Here is a 24,339-nt window from a genome sequence, read left to right on the forward strand (position 1 = left end):
GAGGACGGGCTCGTGGTAATGGCTGGAGCGGAATTAGTGGAATGGTATCAAATACATGCCATTTCATTAGCTCCATTCCAGCCATTATTATAATCTGTCCTCCCCTCAGCAGCCTCCTGTGGTAAACACTACACACTCAGCCTTCAGAGGAGGAAGTCAAATGATGGAAGGTCTCAGATAGGGTAAAGATATAAGGATTTGATCCTTGGCCCAGAAAATGAAATACCCTACCAGTTGTAATTGCAGCAAAGCAAATTGACGATATGACACCCCAGTGAATTGAATCCCTCCAAGGGCTGTGTTTCTGTGAGTGCAGTTAAACGAAGAGGGAGAGGAACACGACAAACAAGCATCAAACACTCAGTGAATAGCACTCAGGGAGATTGGGCCTGTGCTTAAGCGTGTGGCTCCCTGGTGAGTCGTGACCCTGCTGTGTGTGGAGTGTATGTAGGCCACTACAGGTTAAATCTGTGTGTTAAGTTTATGAAGGCTACGCTACAGGATAGATCTGTATGGTCTGCTGTCTGTGGAGTGTAGATAGGCCACAGGATAGATCTGTATGGTCTGCTGTCTGTGGAGTGTAGGTAGGCCACAGGATAGATCTGTGTTTGTAGTGTACAGGATAGATCTGTGTGTGTAGTGTACATGATAGATCTGTGTGTGTAGTGTACAGGATAGATCTGTGTGTGTAGTGTACAGGATAGATCTGTGTGTGTAGTGTACAGGATATATCTGTGTGTGTAGTGTACAGGATAGATCTGTGTGTGTAGTGTACAGGATAGATCTGTGTGTGTAGTGTACAGGATATATCTGTGTGTGTAGTGTACAGGATAGATCTGTGTTTGGAGTGTACAGGATATATATTTGTGTGTAGTGTACAGGGTAGATCTGTGTGTGTAGTGTACAGGATTGATCTGTGTTTGGAGTGTACAGGATAGATATTTGTGTGTAGTGTACAGGATATATATTTGTGTGTAGTGTACAGGGTAGATCTGTGTGTGTAGTGTACACGATATACAGTGGGGAAAAAAAGTATTTAGTCAGCCACCAATTGTGCAAGTTCTCCCAATTAAAATGATGAGAGAGGCCTGTAATTTTCATCATAGGTACACGTCAACTATGACAGACAAAATGAGAATTTTTTTTCCAGAAAATCACATTGTAGGATTTTTTATGAATTTATTTGCAAATTATGGTGGAAAATAAGTATTTGGTCAATAACAAAAGTTTCTCAATACTTTGTTATATACCCTTTGTTGGCAATGACACAGGTCAAACGTTTTCTGTAAGTCTTCACAAGGTTTTCACACACCTTTGCTTGGTATTTTGGCCCATTCCTCCATGCAGATCTCCTCTAGAGCAGTGATGTTTTGGGGCTGTCGCTGGGCAACACGGACTTTCAACTCCCTCCAAAGATGTTCTATGGGGTTGAGATCTGGAGACTGGCTAGGCCACTCCAGGACCTTGAAATGCTTCTTACGAAGCCACTCCTTCGTTGCCCGGGCGGTGTGTTTGGGATCATTGTCATGCTGAAAGACCCAGCCACGTTTCATCTTCAATGCCCTTGCTGATGGAAGGAGGTTTTCACTCAAAATCTGGCCCCATTCATTCTTTCCTTTACACGGATCAGTCGTCCTGGTCCCTTTGCAGAAAAACAGCCCCAAAGCATGATGTTTCCACCCCCATGCTTCACAGTAGGTATGGTGTTCTTTGGATGCAACTCAGCATTCTTTGTCCTCCAAACACGACGAGTTGAGTTTTTACCGAAAAGTTCTATTTTGGTTTCATCTGACCATATGACATTCTCCCAATCCTCTTCTGGATCATCCAAATGCACTCTAGCAAACTTCAGACGGGCCTGGACATGTACTGGCTTAAGCAGGGGGACACGTCTGGCACTGCAGGATTTGAGTCCCTGGCGGCGTAGTGTGTTACTGATGGTAGGCTTTGTTACTTTGGTCCCAGCTCTCTGCAGGTCATTCACTAGGTCCCCCCGTGTGGTTCTGGGATTTTTGCTCACCGTTCTTGTGATCATTTTGACCCCACGGGGTGAGATCTTGCGTGGAGCCCCAAATCAGGGGAGATTATCAGTGGTCTTGTATGTCTTCCATTTCCTAATAATTGCTCCCACAGTTGATTTCTTCAAACCAAGCTGCTTACCTATTGCAGATTCAGTCTTCCCAGCCTGGTGCAGGTCTACAATTTTGTTTCTGGTGTCCTTTGACAGCTCTTTGGTCTTGGCCATAGTGGAGTTTGGAGTGTGACTGTTTGAGGTTGTGGACAGGTGTCTTTTATACTGATAACAAGTTCAAACAGGTGCCATTAATACAGGTAACGAGTGGAGGACAGAGGAGCCTCTTAAAGAAGAAGTTACAGGTCTGTGAGAGCCAGAAATCTTGCTTGTTTGTAGGTGACCAAATACTTATTTTCCACCATAATTTGCAAATAAATTCATAAAAAATCCTACAATGTGATTTTCTGGAAAAGAAAATCTCCATTTGTCTGTCATAGTTGACGTGTACCTATGATGAAAATTACAGGCCTCTCTCATCTTTTTAAGTGGGAGAACTTGCACAATTGGTGGCTGACTAAATACTTTTTTCCCCCACTGTATATGTGTTTGGAGTGTACAGGATAGATCTGTACCGCAGAAGGCAGGAATCTGATTCAGAGCTTGTATTCTTATCTCACTGTCTTTTTTTAGTTCCTGTACTTTGTCTTTATTTATCTATACCTTAACCTTTTGAATATGTTAGCCTATCCATCTAGCCTATCTGAATGGTCAGCTTTCAGGGGGTTGCCTCCATAATACTAAGGGCGGCTTTTTACACTGTTTCGGTTGGTCTGATGAGCGGTTTTATGCATCATGCCATCACCAGCAGTGCTGCATAGAGGGGTTGACAGCCCCCTGTGGTTGTCAAGGACACAGCCAGCCTCCCTGGCGACCAGGAGACAAGAGATGGTGCCAGTGCTGTTCTGAGAGGGTCCACCTCTGTCTCTCTTTGGGAGATTGAGTTGTCCTGATCTGTCACAGTGACAGCTGGCCATGACCATGTGAGATGGCTCTATCAGGAAAAAGCCTTGCTTGGTTAGACCAACAGGCTGCTCACTACAGATCCATACAGTTCTACAGACTGACCTAGACCCAACCTACCTACCTGCCATCCACATAGAGATACTCTCATAAGCCTGTGTTAAATAAAGAATACTACCTTGAATGTTTTCTATAGTGTCTTGGTTATCTCTGAGTGTGAACCTCGCTGTTGTCACACTAACATGTACCGATGGCCTTGTGGTTCTGTCACCCATCTTTGGGCCAGTGTTATGTCCTGTAGTGTAGACACATCAGAGCCCTGGGTCCTGTAAACCTGTTATCTGGAGTAAGGCTCACGTCACCGTGGCTCAACTATGATGTGAACCCCTGCCTCATCTGCTCTTTCTCTCTCTCTCTACCCCTCTTTTTACCTCTGTCTCTCTCTACCTTTCTCTCTCTACCCTCCCTCTGCCCTCCCTCTGCCCTGCCTCTGCCCTGCCTCTTCACTCCTATCTGCACCAGTAAGCAGTGCTAGGAATCCCCTACAGACAGTCCCCACCAGCTCCCATGCAGGGCAGCCAGCGTGCAGAGCTGAGTGGAGGCAGGTACTCTATTAGCAGCATTGAGAACAGGCCCATCAGCCTTATTTTTAGCTGGAGTAGCGCTGGTAGCGACCATGTTATAGATTGCAGTAGATTTATTGGGATTCATCCATCTATTGTCATTCCGCGCAGTAGTATGTTTTTTTTAGTTGCCCCTATGCCTTTTGTGAGGGCCGTGTTTGGTCGTATCGATGTATCGATAATGCATACAAGTTGCTATTGTCACAATGTCCATTCTCTAATTAATCCTACTTTGGAATGTCAGAGACACCTCACAAATTTTTTTAGCTGGTAGAAAACAGACTATTTTGTTTAGGTATATGTTAATCAGTGTTCTCTTTCAATCTGTGGATATAACATCATGTGGTGTGAACATACAAGTATTGCATTTTTCACCGCTAGTGTTGTCAGTGGTTCAGTGCAATCTTCATGCTCTATAATCAACCCCCCTTGATGTAACAGGGATATCATTGCTTTTTTGTCCTTAAAGAGAGAGAGAGGGAGAGTGAGAGAGAGCAATAGACACAAGCGCTTCGAAGAATCAAATCACATCACCCAAAAAGTGCATGCAGTGTATTGCTCAGATCACCACATGACTTATACATGAACACCAAAATAGACCTTGCTGAGTCGGAGAGGCTGTGGATGTAGGCTACACACTGGGAACATGGAAGACTTACTCAAACAATCGGCTCTCATAGGACCTACATGTCACGATGATGCATGAATTATGGTTAATACATATACTTCTTTGTTTGATTTAATGTTTAAAATTGAGTTTTCCTGTTTGTTAGTTAGAGTGAAAAAATTGTGCTGGTGGACAGGGGGGGTTGGGCTACACAAACAGCCCAAACTGTCATTCTGTTACCAAACGTTGCATCTGCACTGTTTTCAGGTAAATGTGTTTTTGTAAGATTTTCTGTGGAAATTGTTAAAAGTAGTACTTATGCATAACGTTGCAATCATTGGTTTGTGTTTCACACATATTTTAAAGTGTGAGCCCCACCCTCTTCAACATACAGTGCCTTCAGAAAGTATTCAGACCCCTTGACCTTTTCCACATTTTGTTACGTTACAGCCTTATTCTAAAATTGATTAAATAGTTTTTCGCCCCTCATCAATCTACACACAATACCACATAATGACAAAGCAAAAACAGGTTTTTATGAATTGTTACTAATTTATAAAAATAAAAATAAATCACATTTGCATAAGTATTCAGACCCTTTACTCAGTACTTTGTTGAAGCCCCTTTGGCAGCAATTACAGCATCGAGTCTTCTTGGGTATAACGCTACAAGCTTGGCACACCTGTATTTGGGGAGTTTCTCGCATTTTTCTCTGCAGATCCTCTCAAGCTATGTCAGGTTGGATGGGGAGCATTGCTGCACAGCTATTTTCAGGTCTCTCCAGACATGTTCGATCGGGTTCAGGTCCGGGCTCTGGCTGGGCCACTCAAGGACATTCAAAGACTTGTCCCGAAGCCACTCCTGCGTTGTCTTGGCTGTGTGCTTAGGGTCGTTGTCCTGTTGGAAGGTGAACCTTCTCCCCAGTCTGAGGTCCTGAGCGCTCTGGAGAAGGTTTTCATCAAGGATCTCTCTGTACTTTGCTCTGTTCATCTTTTCCTCGATCCTGACTAGTCTCCCAGTCCCTGCCGCTCAAAAACATCCCCACAGCATGATGCTGCCACCACCATGCTTCACCGTAGGGATGAGGCCATGTTTCCTCCAGACGTGACGCTTGGCATTCAGGCCAAAGAGTTCAATCTTGGTTTCATCAGACCAGAGAATCTTGTTTCTCATGGTCTGAGATTCTTAGGTGCCTTTTGGCAAACTCCAAGGGGGCTGTCATGTGCCTTTTACTGAGGTGTGGCTTCCGTCTGGCCACTACTATAAAGGCCTAATTGGTGGAGTGCTGCAGAGATGGTTGTCCTTCTACAAGATTCTCCCATCTCCACAGAGGAACTCTAGAGCTCTGTCAGAGTGACCATCGAGTTCTGGGGTCACCTCCCTGACCAAGGCCCTTCTCCCCCGATTGCTCAGTTTGGCCGGGCGGCCAGCTCTAGGAAGAGTCTTGGTGGTTCCAAACTTCTTCCATTTAAGAATGATGGAGGCCATTGTGTTCTTGGGGACCTTCAATGCTGCAGAAATATTTTGGTACCCTTCCCCAGATCTGTGGCTCCACACAATCCTGTCACGGAGCTCTACGGACAATTCCTTCAACCTCATGGCTTGGTTTTTGCTCTGACATGCACTGTCAACTGTGGGACTTTATATATCATGTCCAATTAATTGAATTTACCACAGGTGGACTCCAATCAAGTTGTAGAAACATCTCAAGGATGATCAATGGAAACAGGAGGCACCTGAGTCTCATAGCAAAGGGTCTGAATACTTATGTAAATAAGATATTTCTGTTTTTTATTTTTAATACGTTTGCAACAATGTCAAAAAACATGTTTTCCCTTTGTCATTATGGGGTACTGTGGGTAGATTGATGAGGAATACAAATGTATTATCAATTTTAGATTAAGGCTGTAACATAACAAAATGTGGAAAAAGTCAAGGGGTCTGAATACTTTCCGAATGCACTGTATGTACAGACTCGGTGAGCATAGCCTTGCTATTGAGAAAGGCCGCCGTAGGTAGACCTGGCTCTCAAGAGAAGATAGGCTATGTGCACACTGCCCACAAAATGAGGTGGAAACTGAGCTGCACTTCCTAACCTCCTGCCAAATGTACAGTATGACCAAATTAGAGACACATATTTCCCTCAGATTACACAGACCCACAAAGAATTTCAAAACAAATCCAATTTTGATAAACTCCCATGTCTATTGGGTGAAATACCACAGTGTGCCATCACAGCAGTAATATTTGTGACCAGTTGCCACAAGAAAAGGGCAACTAGTGAAGAAGAAACACCATTGTAAATACAAACCATATTTATGTTTATCTATTTTCCCTTTTGTACTTTAACTATTTGCACATCGTTATAACACTGTACATAGCCATGTCTCTATTCCTCTGAAATCTTTGAGAGTGTAATGTTTACTGTTCATTTTGATTGTTTATTTCACTTTTGTTTATTATCTATTTCACTTGTGTTGGCAATGTAAACATATGTTTCCCCTGCCAATAAAGCCCTTTGAATTGAATTGAATTGAGAGGCAGAGAGATAAGAGACGGATACTGAGATTGAGTAAGAAGGAGGAGACTCCACAAGGTCACGTCCCTCCGCCCCTTTACGACCTCCCTATCAAAGCCCTAGTCTAGTACCAGATAGGGAGAGAGAGAGAGAGAGAGAGAGAGAGAGAGGGGGGAGGGTGGAGGGGTGGCTCTTAACATTAATCAACCGTCTGTGTAGAACCAGGGAATTATTGCCAGTCTTTTGAGTTATGCTTATAGGAGGGTCAGGAAATTAAAATCTGTGTGTGAGAGTGTGGTTGTGTTTTCCAATATCATTATGAGTTAATTATATTAATGGATTATGTATTTGGATTAATGGATTATGTATTTGGCTGGTTAATCCTTCAAAGATCCAGAGAATTCCACTTTAAATGGTCACCTCAATAATTCACTGCAGTCACCTGAATTAACACATGGTTATGCTACTGCACACACTGCTTGTGAATAAGAATTGTGAATTATAAATGGGTGAATGATGTGTGTGTTGATTCTAGATTGAATACTTTGGCTAAGGTGTGTGTGTGTGTGAGTGCTCTTCAGTTAAAGCGTATGTTTTCTTAACCGACCCTGTGGATGGGAGGTTGCATGTGCACTATAACAGAGGAGAGATTTTGTTGTCTGCTTGGATCAGTAGGCCTCAGTGCAGTAACAAGAGAGATTTGGGCCCCAGGAGAACAGACTGTTCTGGGAAAGGAGGAGTGTAATTAAGGCTGGAGCACTAGGAGCTCGCTTCCTCTCAGGCCTGGGTGTGCTCCTATATCACAGGAAGCTCCCGGGGTGATGGTAGGGAGGGAAGGAGAGAGGGAGAGAGAGAATCTTTTCCCAGTTCTGATGCTCTGTCTGACCGACTAGTCTCTCCCCCTCCAGTCAGAACAGAGCAGAGGGATTGGATCAGAACATAAGACTAACACTATAGTCGTGTTGTTAATCCCCTGATAGGAAGGGAAAGGGAAACGTGAAATTTAGATTTTCCCTCTAATTCTCTTACCAAACGAATGGCCTGGGTTAGAGTGTTAGGAATAATCTGGAATGGGGGCAGCGATGCGGAGCAGCCAGGGCAGACGTTTCTATTCAGATGTTCCTGGTTTGAACACAGGCCAGTTAGTTGTTCCTTTCAGATGGTGGCCATGCCAGCACGATTGAGTCACATAAAGGAAAGCAGGCATGGGATCTGTCCTCAATGGTTGGCTGGGAGGGAGGCGGGAGCGTCCCAGGAATTTGTCTTGCCCTGTTTCTCTCGTGTTATTTTTATGCTTGACTACTTACCCCAAAACATCTCCCCCACACACAGAGGATCCTCTGTTCTTTAATTGGGACTGTGTCATCAAAGTTATTTGATCCAAAGTGAAAGGGGACAGCCACACGACACAGACAGTCCCTTTATTTCAGCTTGTTGTCAGGGCCCTGCTCTCACAGCAGATCCATCAGCCCGTCATAGGTGACGTTAAGGTAAGTGAAATCAGTGTCACCATGACAACATACAGGTAGGTTAACTCAAGGCACCATGGTGGCATTTGGTAGGTCAAGTCAGGGTCACCATGGCGACGTCTATAGGTTACCTTAGACCTAGGGTTTCCACGGCGACATCTAGGTAGGTAGAAATAAGGTCACCATGGCAACATTTGCCATTTAAGGAGGGCTACCTCAGGGTCAGCATCACGACTCTCAGGCGACTGTAATCCATAATAGGAGCCCCTCCCAGTGTGCACTGCTCTCCAATGTGAGATGGAGATAGATAGATGGATGGAGAGAGGGATGAGGCAGGGGGAGGAGTGTGAATGTGTCCTCTCAATCGATCGTTCAGCACCGGCTGCTGACAAGGCAGCTACAGCACTCCCTTGTGTGTGTGTGTGTGTGTGTGTGTGTGTGTGTGTGTGTGTGTGTGTGTGTGTGTGTGTGTGTGTGTGTGTGTGTGTGTGTGTGTGTGTGTGTGTGTGCATGTGTGTGTGTCTCAGCACTAGGCTAAAGCTAATAACACCTCTCTCATACTATGACCTCCAGCCAGCTCACGTCAGAGGGCAGGGCATCGTTGGTGGGTTGTCCGTTAGACCAGTGTAGTTTCACATAGGATGGAAGACTGGGAAAATAAGAATACACAGTCAGACATTTAAAAATAGGACTATTTTGTCTGTTTAATTCTGTGGTGAAGACTGAGCTTTCTTCACTTTTGTGACTCGTGGTTTACCTCAGACATGATCTTCAGTGATGTTTTTCCTAGTGCTCGGTCCTCAGTCACTGTGGTGCAGTGTGGCGTGATTTTTAACACTGATAAGAGGAGGCACTGCAGGAGCAACCTGCTGAGCGCTAAATTGACCAGAGGACCTGTGTGTGTGCTTGTGCATGTGTGTGTATAAGTGTGTGTATTGGTCTTTGTAAACAAGACAGTTAAGAGACGTACTGTATTCAGAATATCCATAATCCACCACCAGTCAGACTTTCCAGACAGTTAGGTCACAGGTATGTACCTCATTGTACTGTGTCAGCTGTTTCCAGTATTTTCCCTTCCCCATACTCTATATTCATCCACGCACATAGCGTGTTCTGAGCATCGTCTGATGTCAGAGGCATTTAACCAAATGTGACTCCTCTAGGCCAGGGTTCCCCCCCCCCCCCTCCTTGGTGCACGTTTTGTTTTTTGCCCTAACACTACACAGCTGATTCAAATAACCAACTCATCATTAAGCTTTGATTATTTAAAACAGCTTTGTAGTGCTAGGGCAAAAAAACAAAATGTGCACCCAGGGGGGGACGGGGGCCAGGACCGAGTTTGGGAATCCCTGGCCTAGGCTAACTCATTGAACTCTCATTGTCTGAATAATGTGTATCTGAATGACTGTATTTGAATTGTCCTACATGGCACTGTGTGGCCTCAGGGAAGAAGTTATCATTGGTAAAACTTCTCTCTCCAGACCTGCACTGCCCCAATCTGTACGTCCCATTACAGCCTCTCTATGTTCCCTTTGTCTCTTTGTCTCTCATTTGTCCCAAGGGTTTGTCCTATCTTAGAATAAACATCACTGGCTTTGTGTCTATGGCAACCACAGCACACACCGTACAGTGGAATGTGAGTCTGTTGGAGACTAAGGTATCTAGACAGGACCTGGTGTTCTTATAGTTGGAACAGGGTCGGGCCATAGGAAATGTACAGTATAATCATACACTACAATACAATATAGTACAATAAAATACAATAAAGTACAGTACAGTACAATACAGTACAAAACAGTACAATACAATACAGTACAATACAATACAACTTCCTATTGTAAGATAGCTTTTAGGAACTGTCTGTCTGTCATTTAGGTATAAGCCTACCCTGACCCTTCCCTCTGGTGGCTGTGTTAGCCGATTAGCAGGCTACCTGCCCACTTTCTGTGTCAGCCCGAGGAAGTGTTGGATTGATACGGCCAATACGCTGAATCTGCTCAAGCATGCAGAATATTTGTTTTTCTTTTTTCTCGCTCCTTGTCTAAATATTATTTAGTTCCTTTGAACCGGATTTGTCAGCAGGATTGCTGGGCATGTTTTCATCATACTAACTACTTCTGATGATTGATGTGCAGGCATAGGCTAGGGTTTTGATGGAATGTCCAGTCTGTTCCAGGAAGGTAGTGATGTTTTGCCACAGGGCTATATTATATTTCAGACGGAGGCTATGCACATGGGTGAGCCACCATAGCAGGTCTGAGAACACCCTAATGGTTCCTGCTGACTTAAACTGGGATGAAGTCATCTGTGGAGTGGAGATGTTCTGGTTGGTTGAGTTCCAGACTATCCAAGCACATCACCAGCCTACCCTGAAGGTTATATGCTCAGCTCAAGGTTGTTAGAGAGAGGTGGGCCCTGACACAGGAAGTTATTATAGTACTGGAACTCCCATTGGCTGTTGTGAGTCCAATAGCCATGGCCTTTTCTATTGAAGACCAGCCTTCACCGTATTTGTACTGTTACTTTTTAGATCGATTTTCTATTAATTGTTGAGGTTGTTAATATATGAGTATTAACTTACCAATACATGTAAGTGAGAGACAATTACAAAATGGGATAAGTTTTATTTTATTCTACATGTTGTTAGAAGCATTGACCTAGGCCTGTCTCTTTAGATTCTATCCCCTGTTATCCCTTCTGTAACATGATCTTCTCTCAGAGAGCCAGGTAACAGAACACCGTTTACTGTCCTCACATTGAGCAAGCAGGGCTGAGGTCAAAGGGGGAGGTGCTGGCGGGGGTGTAGTCTCTCTCTGTGTAATTATTTGCCTCAAACGGAAAACAAATGAGGAGGGATTTGTGTGGTGTCCCTGCCTGCCAGCCTGCCTGCCCCCTTGCCTGCCTGCTGCCTGGTCCTTAGGTGTAGGCTATGTAAGGCTGGAATAACCTTTCACAGAGCACACAGAGGGGGAGAATGCCCTTCAATCCTTCAACCCTTCAGCTTCATCCTCATGCATCATCATCACATGCGTGTCATGGCGATACAGCTCAGGTCTGTGTGTGAGTCTCAGGGGAGGAATGACAGGGCCAGGAGGGCCATGGCCACAGCACGACACACAGCTGCCTGCCTCTCTCATCCAATACAAATAGATCAATCAGCCTGATGTGCTGTTACTAACCGCTCCCATATTAACTAATAGTGTGAAGCTGACATGAACTTATCGACGCAGCAGTGGTCTCTCAGATCTCTGTTATGTTCTGTGTGTGTGTGTGTGAATACGCAAATAATAAAGTATTTGTATGATGGTATGTGCTATAATTGTGTAGCTCTAATTTCAGAAGGTATGTTATGTGCTATGTATACCATGTGTGGCTCACATGGATCATTTGTTGTCTTCTTCTCTCTCTCTCTCTCTCTCTCTCTCTCTCTGTCTTTCTCTCAGTGTGGAGTAGAGTGACCAGACAGGAAGATGGATGAGCTACAGGACGTGCAGCTGACTGAGATCAAGCCCCTGCTGACCAATAAGGTGAGAGTATGAGATGACCACCTGCGAGGGAGAGTCACACATACACAGACAGATGTACACCACACACAAAATGTTGCCTATACACTGAGTATACCAAACATTAGGAATACCTTCCTAATATTGAGTTGCATTCCTCGGGGCATGGACTCTACAAGGTGTTGAAAGCGTTCCACAGGGATGCTGGCCCATGTTGACTCCAGTGCTTCCCACACTTGTGTCAAGTTGGCTGGATGTCCTTTGGGTGTTGGACCATTCTTGATGCACATGGGAAACTGTTGAGTGTGAAAAATTCAGCAGTATTGCAGTTCTTGACACAAACTGGTGCGTCTGGCACCTACTACCATACCCCGTTCAAAGGCACTTAAATATTGTGTCTTGCCCATTCACCCTCTGAATGGAACACATACACAGTCCATGTCTCAATTGTCTCAAGGCTTAAAAATCCTTCTTTAACTTGTCTCCTCCCCTTCATCTACACTGATTGAAGTGGATTTAACAAGTGACATCAATAAGGGATCATAGCTTTCACCTGGATTCACCTGGTCAGTCTATGTCATTGAAATACAAGGTGTTCTTAATGTTTTGTAGACTCAGTGTGAATTACACACAGAGACTTATTCACTGTTTGTCTCCATCGTGAACAGTGCTTCCCTCCCCACTCCAGAACTCTGTTCATCAAAGTGAATTATTTATAATCTCTGCTTCACTGTAGTGAGGGAAGAGAAAAGACTAGAGAAAAATAGAGGAATAGGAGTCAATAGAAGAAAAAGCAAGGGATGGAGTTAGGCTCAAGAGAGAGATACAGAGGATACAGAGAGAGACACAGAGAGATGGAGAGAGAGAGAGTAGGCAGATGAAGCTTGAAAGCAAGAGGGAGGGGAGGAAAGAGGGGAATATCAAAGGGGAACCTAGCAGAAACTCATCTCTTTTTTGCTTGAAAGATTCAGATGAGAGAAGAAAAAAACCTCCAGTAGATCAAAGCTTTCATCCCACCGTTCCTCAAGGACCTCCGTCTCCACTGCAGCATCGAGGAGGGGATGAGCTCCCAGCCTGCCTTGGGGTGGGGCATGGAGAAGGAAGTCAGCCCATCTGTGTAAATTGACTCGTTTTATACCCAGAGGGGACTATTCTGTTCCAGACAGTTCCAGGGTGATATTACTGTAAGTCGCTCTGGATAAGAGCGTCTGCTAAATGACTAAAATGTAATGTAATTGTAATATTACAGACAGTTACAGAAGGTTTTCACCAAAAAATGAATTTGGCAGGAGAAGTTCCGCCCACATTCATTTTCAACGAGGGCGCGTGGATAAATGTGCAGGGCATTGTGGGAAGGTGAGCGACGAGAACCCTGTTAGCGGAGCGGTAGAAAAAGTTCAGCTCTGCTCTACTTTATGCAAATTTCAGGAAAAGTGAAGCCTTGGAGCCAAGCGTTGTCAAGAGGAGGCCACGCCTCTGGTCAAAACCCACTGTTAGGCTTTCTCTGCATCACAGGACATGAGTTGATGTATAGGCTGAGGCAGAGGGTGTTGCGTCATACATCATGGGCTGAACAGGCCATTCATCACCTGACAGTGGTGCTGGTGAAGTGGGCTGGCTGTGGACAGACAGGTGGAAGGAAGGCAGCGTCATGAGCTCATCTGAATGAATGGGTTTATGGTTGACCTCTATCTCCACCTAGTGGCCAGGCCACCTCATTAAGAACCCAACTGACAGACATACTCACAGGAGCCTGCAGGATAGATGTGAGGACAGACAGACAGTAATGAGTTGACAGGAGAGGCAGACAGGTGATAAATAGGATAGCATATTTAGAGTATGTCAATTAGGCAGCGCATGTATATTGAAACACCCATAGTGGTTTTTTCTATACTGAACAAAAATAGTGGCGCAGTGGTCTAAGGCACTGCATCTCAGTGCTTGAGGCGTCACTACAGACGCCCTGGTTCGATTCCAGGCTGTATCACAACCGGCTGTGATTGGGAGTCCCATAGGGCGGCGCACAATTGGCCCAGCATCATCCGGGTTTGGCCGGTGTAGGCCGTTATTGTAAATAATAATTTGTTCTTAACTGACTTGCCTAGTTAAATAAAGGAAAAATAAAAATAAATAAATGCAACAATCAACAATTTTACTGAGTTACAGTTCATATAAGGAAATCAGTCAATTGAAATAAATTCATTAGGATCTAATCTATGGATTTCACATGACTGGGAATACAGATATGCCTCTGTTGGTCACATGTACTTTAAAAAAATGAAGGGGCATGGATCAGAAAACCAGTCAGCATCTCTTTCGCATAAAGTTGATGGCTGTTGATTGTGGCCTGTGGAATGTTATCCCACTCCTCTTCAATGGCTGTGCGAAGTTGATGGATATTGGCGGGAACTGGAACAAGCTGTCGTACATGTCGATCCAGAGCATCCCAAACATGCTCAATGGGTGACATGTCTAATGAGTATGCAGGCCATGGAAGAACTGGGATATTTTCAGCTTCCAGGAATTGTGTACAGATCCTTGCGACATGGGGCTGTAAATGATCATGCTGAAACATGAGGTGATGGCTGCGGATGAATGGCACGACAATAGGCCTCAGGATCTCGTCACAGTATCTCTGTGCATTTAAATTGCCATCGCTAAAATGCAATTGTGTTCATTGTCCGTAGCTTATGCCTGCCCATACCATAACCCCACCGCCACCATGGAGCACTCTGTTCACAACGTTGACATCAGCAAACCGCTCGCCAACACAACACCATACACGTGGTCTGCGGTTGTGAGGCCAGTTAGACATGTTGCCAAATTCTCTAAAACGATTTTGGAGGTGGCTTATGGTAGAGAACTTAACATTAAATTTTCTTGCAACAGCTCTGGTGGACATTCCTGCAGTCAGCATGCCAATTGCACACTCCCTCAAAACTTGACACATCTGTGACATTGTGTTGTGTGACAAAACTGCACATTTTAGAGTGGCCTTTTATTGTCCCCAGCTCAAGGTGCATCTATGTAATGATCATGCTGTTTTATCAGCTTTTTGATGTGTCATACCTGTCAGGTGGATGGATTATCTTTTCAAAGGAGAAATGCTCACTAACAGGGATGTAAACAAATTTGTGCACAACATTTGAGAGAAATACGTTTTTTGTGCATATGGAAAGTTTCTGGGATATTCTATTTCAGCTCATGAAACATGGGACCAACACTTTATATGTTGCGTTTATATTTTTGTTCTATTTCTACCATCCAACACCTCAATAACATATACCTTTCTTTCCTCTTTTCTCTCAGAATTCACGAAATTTCCAGGACTTTGACTGCCAGGTGAGTGTCTCCAGTTATTATTAGCCTACATACATAGGCTACAGTCAGAAATATATCTTAATTATTTTTGTATCTGCTGACAGTGGTCTGTGCACAGTACAAAATACATAAGTATGAGGGTTGCCCTTCAACAGTCAGGTAGATGCTGCCTCTCCCAGGGGCTGTAAAGGGTTAACTAACCCTGGCTTTCCCAGCCTCCATGCAGTCATGCCTGTTCCCTGCATCACATCCTGGGCTAAATATAGCTACAGCAGGTAGGATAGTAAGCATGCTCAGTGGAGCAGGGCTGGTGTATGCTCTTTTCCTCCATGTGGTCCTGTCTGTTCACCCATCCCCCCCTTCATGCATACACTCAGACACACATATAGGCATTGTCAGACACACAAACACACACACTTTCAGACATATTCCCTTAACCTTTGCCACATCCATCGGGACATTGTACCAGCAGTGTTTGTATAGCCAGTAAATCCACCAGGATTTGTATAATTATTACAGAAGCTTCCATTAGTCATTCCACTGCAGCACTGCTGTGACGTCATCACCCAGAGACGGTGTGTGTGGATGTGGATGGGAAGGGGCGACAGGGCCCGAGGGTGAGGCATAGGGTATCAGTCACCACAGGGATGATGCAGTCCCAACCTGATGATGATCTCTGAAGCTGGAGACTCTTATCTCCCTCACTAACTTTAAGCATCAGTTGTCAGAGCACCTTACCGATCACTGCACCTGTACACAGCCCATCTGAAATTAGCCCACCCAACTACCTCATCCCCATATTGTTATTTATTTTGCTCATTTGCACCCCAGTATCTCTATTTGCACATCATCTCTTGCACATCTACAGTGGGGAAAAAAAGTATTTAGTCAGCCACCAATTGTGCAAGTTCTCCCACTTAAAAAGATGAGAGATGCCTGTAATTTTCATCATAGGTACATGTCAACTATGACAGACAAATTGAGGAAAAAAAATCCAGAAAATCACATTGTAGGATTTTTAATGAATTTATTTGCAAATTATGGTGGAAAATAAGTATTTGGTCACCTACAAACAAGCAAGATTTCTGGCTCTCACAGACCTGTAACTTCTTCTTTAAGAGGCTCCTCTGTCCTCCACTCGTTACCTGTATTAATGGCACCTGTTTGAACTTGTTATCAGTATAAAATACACCTGTCCACAACCTCAAACAGTCACACTCCAAACTCCACTATGGCCAAGACCAAAGAGCTGTCAAAGGACACCAGAAACAAAATTGTAGACCTGCACCAGGCTGGGAAGACTGAATCTGCAATAGGTAAGCAGCTTGGTTTGAAGAAATCAACTGTGGGAGCAATTATTAGGAAATGGAAGACATACAACACCACTGATAATCTCCCTCGATCTGGGGCTCCATGCAAGATCTCACCCCGTGGGGTCAAAATGATCACAAGAACGGTGAGCAAAAATCCCAGAACCACACGGGGGGACCTAGTGAATGACCTGCAGAGAGCTGGGACCAAAGTAACAAAGCCTACCATCAGTAACACACTGCGCCGCCAGGGACTCAAATCCTGCTGTGTCCCCCTGCTTAAGCCAGTACATGTCCAGGCCCATCTGAAGTTTGCTAGAGTGCATTTGGTTGATCCAGAAGAGGATTGGGAGAATGTCATATGGTCAGATGAAACCAAAATAGAACTTTTTGGTAAAAACTCAACTCGTCGTGTTTGGAGTACAAAGAATGCTGAGTTGCATCCAAAGAACACCATACCTACTATGAAGCATGGGTGTGGGAAACATCATGCTTTGGGGCTGTTTTTCTGCAAAGGGACCAGGACGACTGATCCGTGTAAAGGAAAGAATGAATGGGGCCATGTATCGTGAGATTTTGAGTGAAAACCTCCTTCCATCAGCAAGGGCATTGAAGATGAAACGTGGCTGGGTCTTTCAGCATGACAATGATCCCAAACACACCGCCCGGGCAACGAAGGAGTGGCTTCGTAAGAAGCATTTCAAGGTCCTGGAGTGGCCTAGCCGAGTCTCCAGATCTCAACCCCATAGAAAATCTTTGGAGGGGAGTTGAAAATCCGTGTTGCCCAGCGACAGCCCCAAAACATCACTGCTCTAGAGGAGATCTGCATGGAGGAATGGGCCAAAATACCAGCAACAGTGTGTGAAAACCTTGTGAAGACTTACAGAAAACGTTTGACCTGTGTCATTGCCAACAAAGGGTATATAACAAAGTATTGAGAAACTTTTGTTATTGACCAAATACTTATTTTCCACCATAATTTGCAAATAAATTCATAAAAAATCCTACAATGTGATTTTCTGGAATTTCTTTTTCTCATTTGTCTGTCATAGTTGACGTGTACATATGATGAAAATTACAGGCCTCTCTCATCTTTTTAAGTGGGAGAACTTGCACAATTGGTGGCTGACTAAATACTTTTTTTCCCCACTGTATCATTCCAGTGTTAATACTAATTGTAATTATTTTGCACTATAGCCTATTTATTGCCTTACCTCCATAACTTGCTACATTTGCACACACTGTATATATATTTTCTGTTGTAATTTTGACTTTCTGTTTTGTTTTACCCCATATGTAACTCTGTGTTGTTGTTTTTATCGCACTGCTTTGCTTTATCTTGGCCAGGTTGCAGTTGTAAATGAGAACTTGTTCTCAACTGGCTTACCTGGTTAAATAAAGGTTAAATAAAAAATTTTTCTCTTACATCACACGGAGGTAGCCACTAGATGTGTGTCACCCTCCCTCCCTTCGCACATTGTTATACATTTAAACTCTTGCAGGAATTCTGAACAAAATAATGGAGCTAGACATGGCTATGCTTTCAAAATGTGATGCTAAATGAGTGCAGTGTCAGGAGACCTGCTCTGGGAGCTGCAATGACACTAAGGGGGGAGTAACAGGGTGCTTAGCTCTGTTCAACATCACAATTCAGTCCTCCTTAGATCTAGCAGAGACAATGGTGTAATCCATTTCAGATATATTGTTCTATGTACAGTGAGCTTCAAAAGTATTGGGACACTGACAATTTTTTGCTGTTGTTTTGGCACTGTACTCCAGCACTTTGGATTTGAAATGATACAATGGCTGTGAGGTTAAAGTGCAGACTGTCAGCTTTAATTTTAGGGTATTTTCATCCATATCGGGTGAACCGTTTAGAAATTACAGCACTTTTTGTACATAGTGAGAAAGTTACAGATGCATAAATATCATACCCCCAAAAATGCTAACCTGCCCTGTTATTGTAATGTTGAGAGGTTATCTGTAATCATGGTAGCATTCACATTAATGTAGAAGTGTTCTATTCTATTCTTATTTACAATAAAAGTGACTCCAAAATGACACAATTCATGATTTACCATTCATTTCTATTGGGCACAAAATCTGAAACACAACTAAAACAAACAGCAAAGCTTGATGTAATCATTGTGTGCTAGGAATATGGGACCAAATACTAAGCTTTTGACTACTTTAATACACATATAAGTTAATTTGTCCCAATACCTTTGGTCCCCTAAAATGGGGGGACTATGCACAAAAAGTGCTGTATGAATGAAAATACCCTCAAATTAAAGCTGACAGTCTGCACTTTAACCTCATAGTCATTGTATCCGTTTAAATTCAAAGTGCTGGAGTACAGAGCCAAAAAAACTGCCCAATACTTTTGGAGCTCACTTTATAAGCTAGTTGAATTAACATGATAGTGTATGAATTTAAAGAACCTGACAACCTCTTCCCAGCTTGATCTTGGCCTTCTCCAGGAATGCTCTCTCCTCTCTCTTCCCCTTCAGTGGGTGAAGCAAATGGCTTCAAATGAAGTCAAACTGGGATTGCAAGTCATTGGCCCCCTGTGTTCTGCTGATCTCGTTTAGCCCAGGAGAGGGCGCTCTAAGCCTGACTGATGGTGCAGAGCAGAGGAGCTGGACTTTCGTGTCTAAGATGTTTCTGTACAATGCAGAAAACTTGTCTATGTTATTGAAGAATAATGTGGTTAAGATATTGGTTAATGTAGCTCCAAAGGAGAAGTGGGGAAAACAGTGCAATGAGAAGAAGTACATCAGTGTCCTCTTTAAGACGCTATCCCTGTCCTCCACTTTCTCCTCTGTCCTCCATCTCCTTGGAGGGGGTGGTTGGTGCTGAGACAATAGTGTCTGTATGACTCACAGGGACGGAGAGGTGACAGCTTGGCTGTGTCACTGTCACTACAGCTTGACTGTGTCACTGTCACTGGCCTGCCTTTGGCTGAGAGACTTAGAAACAGTCATGACGAGTCTCTATGATTGCGTTCTGAGGTGACACTGTGGAATTGAACCAAAACAGACTAATGAGAAATGTATACCTGAATTAAAGTGGTGGTGATTTATCAGTAAAAATATGTGCGCATAGCTGCTGTGTGCCTGTGTGCGGAGATAGCAGTCACTTGTGAACAGATTATTGATAATCCGGGTGGGGTGATTTTTACCAGAGATGCATGCATCATCATTAGACCGGACAACAGGTGCTTGTACAGTGTGAATGTGTCTCTGTATCCATACCTCTGCATGTGTGTGTATGTGGCACCCCCTGTGGGGCAGTAGTGGGAATAATTAATGTAGAAACACTAGGTAGTACGCTCCATTTGACATTTACATTTCAGTCATTTAGCAGACGCTCTTATCCAGAGCGACTTACAGTTAGTGCATTCATTTTAAGATAGCTAGGTGGGACAACCACTTATCACAGGCATAGTAAGTACACTTTTCCTCAATAAAGTAACTATCAGCAAAGTCAGCGCTAGAGGGGGGATTGAGTCAAGTGCAAGTGTTGGTTCAGGAACATTTCTTTTTTTAGGAGGGGGGTTTAGGTGAGGAGGGGGATTATTGAAGATAATCTTTGAAGAGGTAGGGTTTCAGGTGCTATTGGAAGATGGGCAGGGACTCTGCTGTCCTAGCTTCAGGGGGAAGCTGGTTCCACCATTGGGGTACCAGGATAGAGAAGAGCTTGGACTGGGCTGAGCGGGAGCTGCCCTCCCGTAGGGGTGGGAGGGCTAAGAGACCACAGGTGGTGTAGGGTTTGAGCATAGCCTGAAGGTTGGGAGGGGCAGTTCCTCTTGCTGTTCCGTAGGCAAGCGTCATGCTCTTGTAGTGGATGCAAGCTTCAACTGGAAGCCAGTGGAATGTGCGGAGGAGCGGGATGACATGGGAGAACTTGGGAAGGTTGAAAACCAGGCGGGCTGTAGCGTTCTGGATAAGTTGCAGGGGTTTGATGGCACAAGCGGTGAGCCCTGCCAACAGCGAGTTGCAGTAGTCCAGACGGGAGATGACAAGAGCCTGGTTTAGGACCTGTGCCACTTCCTTTGTGAGGTAGGGTTGTACTCTATGGATGTTGTAGAGCATGAACCTGCAGGATTGAGTCACTGCTTTAATGTTTGCAGAGAAAGCCAAAGTGTTGTCCAGGGTCACGCCAAGGTTCTTTACACTCTGGGAGGGCGACACTGTGGAGTTGTCAACCGTGATGAGAGGTCTTTGAGCGGGCAGGCCTTCCCTGGGAGGAAGAGCAGCTCCGTCTTGTCGAGGTTGTGCTTGACGTGGTGGGCCGACATCCAAGCTGAGATATCTGCCAGACACGCAGAGATGCATGTCGCCACCTGGGTGTCAGAAGGGGGGAAGGAGAAAAGTAGTTGAGTGTCATCCGCATAGTAATGATAGGATATGACAGAGCCGAGTGACATGGTCTATAGAGAGAAGAGGAGAGGGCCTAGAACCGAGCCCTGGGGGACACCAGTAGTGAGAGTATGTGGTGCAGACACAGATCCTCTCCACGTCACCTGATAGGAGCGGCCTGCCAGGTAGGATGCAATCCAAGAGTGTGCAGAGCCTGAGATGTCCAGCCCTGAGAGGGTGGAGAGAAGGATCTGATGGTTCACGGTGTCGAAGACAGCGGATAGATCTAGGAGGATGAGAACAGAGGAGAGAGAGTCAGCTTTGGCAGTGCGGAGAACCTCTGTGACACAGAGTAGAGCAGTCTTGGTTGAGTGACCCGTCTTGAAGCCTGAGTGGTTAGGTTCAAGAAGATCGTCCTGAGAGAGATAATAAGAAAGTTGATCAGAGACAGCACGCTCAAGTGTTTTGGAAAGAAAAGAAAGAAGCGATACAGGTCTATAGTTTTTGACGTCAGATGAGTCGAGTGTTGGTTTCTTGAGGAGTGGAACGACTTGGGCCATTTTTAAGTCAGAGGGGACGCAGCCATTAGTCAGGGATGAGTTGATGAGGGAAGTGAGGAATGGGAGTCAAGCAGGCAGGTTGTCAGGCGGCCAGAACTCACTAGTCGCAGGATTTCATCTGGAGAGAGAGGGGAGAAAGAGGTCAAGGCGTAGGGTACTTCTGTGTGAGTGAGACCAGTGGATTCAATAGGCTGAGTGAATGAGGAGCGGATGTCGTCAACCTTCTTTTCAAAGTGGTTGACAAAGTCATCTGCAGAGAGTGAGGAGGGAGGGGGATTAAGGAGGGAGGAGAAGGTGGAAAATAGTTTCCTAGGGTTAGAGGCAGAAGCTTGAAATGTAGAGTGATAGAAAGCAGTGAATACAGAGGAAGAGAAGGTAGAGAGGCGGGAGTGAAAGGATGATAGGTCCTGCGGAAGTATAGTTTTCCTTCATTTTTGCTCAGCTGCCCAAAGCCCTGTTTTGTAAGCTCACAATGAGTCACTCAGCCAGCTCGGCCTGGAGGAAAGGGGACAGTGCGAGTCATAGAATGTGGAAAGGGAGGAGAGTAGGGTCGAAGAAGCAGAATTAGGAGACAGGAGGGAGACGGATTTAGCAGAAGGGCGAGATGATAGGATAGAAGAGAAAAGAGTAGTGGGAGAGAGAGAGCGAAGATTGCGACAGTGCATGATCATCTGGGTAGGGGTTGAGTGGCTAGGGTAGGTGGAAGGAGTCAGAAAAGGGGGGGGGTTTGCAGTGAGATTAGTAGGTGAGCAGCCTCTAGTAAAAATGAGGTCAAGCGTATTTCCTGCCTTGTGAGTTGGAGGGGATTGGGAAAAGGTAAGGTCAAAAGAGGCAAGGTGAAGAAAGAGAGAGTTGGAAAGAAATTAATCGAAGGCAGACGTTGGGAGGTTGAAGTCGCCAAGTATGAAGAGCGGTGAGCCCTCATCAGGAAATGAGCTTATCAAGGTGTCAAGCTTATTGAGGAACTCTCCAAGGGCACCTGGTGGGCGATAAATGACAACAAGCTTGAATGGACAAGTGACAATGACAGCATGGAATTCAAATGAGCAGATGGACAGTTGAGAGAGGGAGAGAAGAGAAACTCTCCAGTTAGGAGAAATGAGTAGCCCTCTGCCACCACCACGACCAGATGCTCTTGGACTATGAGGGAAAACATAGTCAGAGGAAGACAGGGCAGCTGGAGTAGCAGTGCTCCACCCAGCTCGCCTATCACTGTCGGTGGAGTTCACACTGTAGGACCAATAGAACACACACTGAGTTTGCTGCTCCGCCCACTCGATATATTCTACAGTATGTACCTGTTGGTCTCCACGGGTAAACTCAGCCCACTTGGCCAGCAATATCAATCTGTTATGCTGCATTCATAACATCTCGTAAATTTGTAAATACCAGCATACGATTGGGAAAAATCCACTTGAACGCCCCTCCAACTGGTAATTGCTAGTGGGAAACTCGCATAGAGATGAGATAAAATATATGAAGAATCAATAGGTTATCAGGTTCAATAGAGAAGGAGAGACGTTTACAGAGAAATATCTGTGTATCGCTGTATGCACCAATCTCTCACACATACTGATTCCAGTGAATGCATGCGTACACACACTCACTCATATAAGTGATATAGAGGAATGTGGATTGTTATTACAGTGTAATATAGACGTTTGTCAATCTCTTTAGGATACAAATGTATCTTTTGCAGCCCATCATGGTGAAGGTTCTTTGGATGACCATGGGGTCACAGCTGGTTCATTGCACAGTCATTAATGAGCAAAATCATTACTCAATGCCTTACTTACTGGAAAATCTGCTGTTACAAAATCATATTGGTGCATTAGAAGCCTGAGATCATATTGATATTCAATGCAGACCTTCTTCCCTCAGAGCCCAAAATAGCCTCAGCAATTTGATGTTTCACTGCCACTGCTATTTGAGTTTTCACTCTGCAACACAAATATATTATTTTATCTTCATATGATTAGCCTGGTTGCTCATTGATGACAGGTACAGTGTTTAATCCAATTCTAGCCCATGAATTGACATCTCAAGATGATGCTCTGATAATTCATCAGGATCAGACAGTGATTTCAGAGTGCTGCTGCTGCTGAGCTGATGCAGAATGCACTGGAAGGAAGCGGTCAATAGTCAAAGTCAGCATCCCTTCTACAGCACCACTCTCTCTCTCTCTGTGTTGTCAGAGTGCTGCTTGTCTCCTGGGATGCCTGCCTGCCTCCACCTAATACCCCCCTCTCGCCTTTCTCTCTCTCTCTCTCTCTCTCTCTCTCTCTCTCTCTCTATATCTCTCTCTCTCTCTCTCTCTCTCTCTCTCTCTCTCTCTCTCTCTCTCTCTCTCTCTCTCTCACGCTCTCTCTCTCTCTCTCTCTCTCTCTCTCTCTCTCTCTCTCTCTCTCTCTCTCTCTCTCTCTCTCTCTCTCTCTCTCTCTCTCTCTCTCTCTCTCTCTCTCTCTCTCACTCTCTCTCTCCATCCATCCATCCATCCCCCATCCCTCTCCTCTGTTCTCCTCTAGCTCGCCCCCTTTCTGCCCACCTGACCTGCTGAAATCCAATTAAAATAACTGGTACACAGCCCTGGAAGCACGGACGCGCTGTGCTTACCAAGTGCAAACTGCAGTCTCACTCACTCTGTCTCTCCCTCTATCTCCCGTCCTCTCGCTCTGCATCTTTTCCATCCCTCCCACTCTCATTACAAATATTCACCCTTTCTGTCTCTCACTATCTCCTTTCCCTCTTGCTGGTCTAGCTGGTGCAGTTAGTCTCTCTATCTCCCCATTACACTCTTGCGCTCTCTCTCTCTCTCTCTCTCTCTCTCTCTCTCTCTCTCTCTCTCTCTCTCTCTCTCTCTCTCTCTCACTCTTCCTCCTGCGCTGCCTCCCTCCCTCTCTCCCGCCCTCATTGTGGAGATCTTTAAAGCTCCCAGCAGCAAACAGTCCTCTCCTGCCTGGGAAACATGTCAGCCATTCTGGACCTGGACCAGATCGCATGCTCTGGGAATGCAGTGGTGAGTGCGTCTGACTG

The 24,339-nt window shown here is 44.9% G+C and overlaps 1 protein-coding gene across 3 annotated transcripts in view; it reads left to right on the forward strand.

Moving 5' to 3' along the window:
- The window catches only part of LOC121574998 (protein NDRG3-like), a 55,879-nt gene that overhangs the window by 4,237 nt on the left and 27,303 nt on the right, over positions 1-24,339 (forward strand). For 2 of the 3 annotated variants that reach the window (XM_041887748.2, XM_041887749.2), the window contains exons 2-3: positions 11,695-11,778; positions 15,064-15,096. In XM_041887748.2, the coding sequence (XP_041743682.1) occupies positions 11,722-11,778; positions 15,064-15,096 (90 nt within the window). In that variant the 5' untranslated portion in view covers positions 11,695-11,721. Of the gene's footprint in view, positions 1-11,694; positions 11,779-15,063; positions 15,097-23,927; positions 24,323-24,339 lie in introns of those variants that run through there. The other variant, XM_041887750.2, reaches the window with a different exon arrangement.

Source organism: Coregonus clupeaformis, chromosome 10 (assembly GCF_020615455.1).
Source record: "Coregonus clupeaformis isolate EN_2021a chromosome 10, ASM2061545v1, whole genome shotgun sequence".
In the NCBI taxonomy this organism is placed as follows: Eukaryota; Metazoa; Chordata; class Actinopteri; order Salmoniformes; family Salmonidae; genus Coregonus; species Coregonus clupeaformis.